This window comes from Oratosquilla oratoria, chromosome 17 (genome assembly GCF_046742065.1).
Source record: "Oratosquilla oratoria isolate Oo_2021 chromosome 17, ASM4674206v1, whole genome shotgun sequence".
Taxonomy (NCBI): Eukaryota; Metazoa; Arthropoda; class Malacostraca; order Stomatopoda; family Squillidae; genus Oratosquilla; species Oratosquilla oratoria.
Genome location: NC_134793.1, coordinates 2,164,999 through 2,167,299, shown reverse-complemented (window position 1 = coordinate 2,167,299; position 2,301 = coordinate 2,164,999). Strand labels below are relative to the sequence as shown.

The 2,301-nt window shown below is 38.5% G+C and overlaps 1 protein-coding gene across 1 annotated transcript in view; it reads left to right on the top strand.

Annotated features, from left to right (window-relative positions):
• The window catches only part of LOC143034701 (putative neural-cadherin 2), a 160,349-nt gene that overhangs the window by 62,626 nt on the left and 95,422 nt on the right, over positions 1-2,301 (top strand). Inside the window, exon 3 of the mRNA XM_076201070.1 lies at positions 545-633. Within this exon, the coding sequence (XP_076057185.1) occupies positions 545-633 (89 nt within the window). The remainder of the gene's footprint in view (positions 1-544; positions 634-2,301) is intronic.

The window sequence follows — 2,301 nt, the reverse complement described above, 5'->3', positions numbered from 1 at the left end:
AAGAAGAAACAAAATCAGAAGCAGGAAACCAAGAAGAAGAAAAATACTGAGCTAATTACGATTTCTCCCCTTTTTTCAAAAATAGCCAGCGCTTCTTTCCTATTGGACAATATCCCATTAAAAGAAGGAGTAGCAGATATGCCAAAGAAAACGTATCAGAATAGAGGTATACAAGTTAAAAGTAATGAATATATATATATATGTATATATACTGTATATATATATATATATATATACATATACATATATATACATATATATACGTATATATATATATATATATATATATATATATATATATATATATATATATTTATATGTCTTATTTATGGCATTCAATTTTGATCATGAAAGATATATGACTCTGATCCGTAGGGATGTTACTAAAGTCTTCAAAGCATTGACTACATGAAACTTCTACAGTCACCATCCTAGACGTGGATACAATGTAGAAATAACTTGAAAAATAAAACTAGAATTTACTGCATCGCAATCGACCAACTCTTTAGCAACCTCTACCTTTTGTATCGTTCCTTCCTTCCAGAGTAACGACTGCGATGTGTTGTCTAGACCGAGAGAAGACCCAATCTTATGCCATCCAGGTCGTGGCCACTGACGGCGGCGGTCTCAAAGGTAAGAGGAGATACCCTAAGAGACACTCTCAAAACCTTTTGCTGGACCTGGCGGACACTGTCTATTATTATCAGTCTAGACGCAAAGTGAGACGCAGGCGACACAGGCGACAAAGGCGACACAGTCGACGCAACACAGAGGAATAGCAGACTTCTTATTGCTAAATTAAAATACAGTTTGAACACATTTCTCACTTAGATAGTACATCTTAGATAGTACATGGCCTAGATAGTACATCTAGAAACTTTTCAGGTCTCTAGATGTACTATCTAAGCCATTCAAGTGAGAGAGGAATTCAAGCTGTACTTCAATTCAGCAACAGGATGGAAGTCTGCCTTAGCTCTGTGCTGCGTCGCCTGTGTCGCCTGCGTCGCAATTTGCGCTTGGTCTAAGAAAGTAGAATTTTACTAACTTCTTCGGATATAGTTCTGAAAATCACAGTTAGATTCTAAAAGGAAGTCAGTAAGGCTTGTAAACCTAACTAGGAATTAGGTAGAAATTATTTTACTCGTTGAATATAGAAAGCGAAAGCCAGTTAGCAAAAGGTTTAGAAGTACGGTTCTAAGTACAGCCTGAGTATGAAATCCTATAGTTAATGAATTACCTCATTTTAGATGATTATTTACCTCACTGGAAATTAATTAGTTACCCCACTTGGAGTAATCTTTCATTTAGTGGAGGTAAAAATACTCATTATATTCCCAATATTCATAAAATATTTACTTCCTAAAGAAAGAGTAACTGTAATGGTATTTGTGACATCAGAAAACTTACCAGATGTCCTATTCAAATATAGCAGTGTCTACCGCCAGGCAATTTTATTAACCTGAGAAAGTGTGTGTGTGTGTGTGTGTGTGTGTGTGTGTGTGTGTGTGTGTGTGTGTGTGTGTGTGTGTGTGTGTGTGTGTGTGTGTGTGTGTGTGTGTGTGTGTGTGTTTGTGTGTGTGTGTGTGTGTGTGTGTGTGTGTGTGTGTGTGTGTGTGTGTGTGTGTGTGTGTGTGTGTGTGTGTGTGTGTGTGTGTGTGTGTGTGTGTGTTTGTGTGTGTGTGTGTGTGTGAGTGTGTGTGTGTGTGTGTGTGTGTGTGTGTGTGTGTGTGTGTGTGTCTGTGTGTGTGTGTGTGTGTGTGTGTGTGTGTGTGTGTGTGTGTGTGTGTGTGTGTGTGTGTGTGTGTGTGTGTGTGTGTGTGTGTGTGTGTGCGTTTATGTATGCAACATCCAAGTGTCTTCATGTGACACACCCTTCCTCAATTATATTTCCAAAACATTAATCTATTTCTTCCCACCTTCTCACATATTTCCCTCCCACATCTTCCGGATAAGCAGGAGAGAATTTTTTCATCCAGCAAATTGCTCGAGTACACTCCAGACCCTCTTCTTCTCGATGTAATTGACGAAGAACGAAGAAGGGCTCTCGAAGTCCACCGGGACCAACACCCGCGGTATCACGGTGCATCGAGTACTCGTACATCTTCGTGATTTAACATAAACAAATCGACACTTCCTCTATCTATTTGTCGAAATACTACCCTGAGACAATGAATATGAATTTAAAGAAAAGAATTCTCAGAAATTATTCCCCTCTATCGTTCTTCATCAGTTACTCTATTTCTCTCTATTCCTTTGTCTTATCTTCCTTCACTCAAGTATTATTTCTTCTCTCCTCTTTCC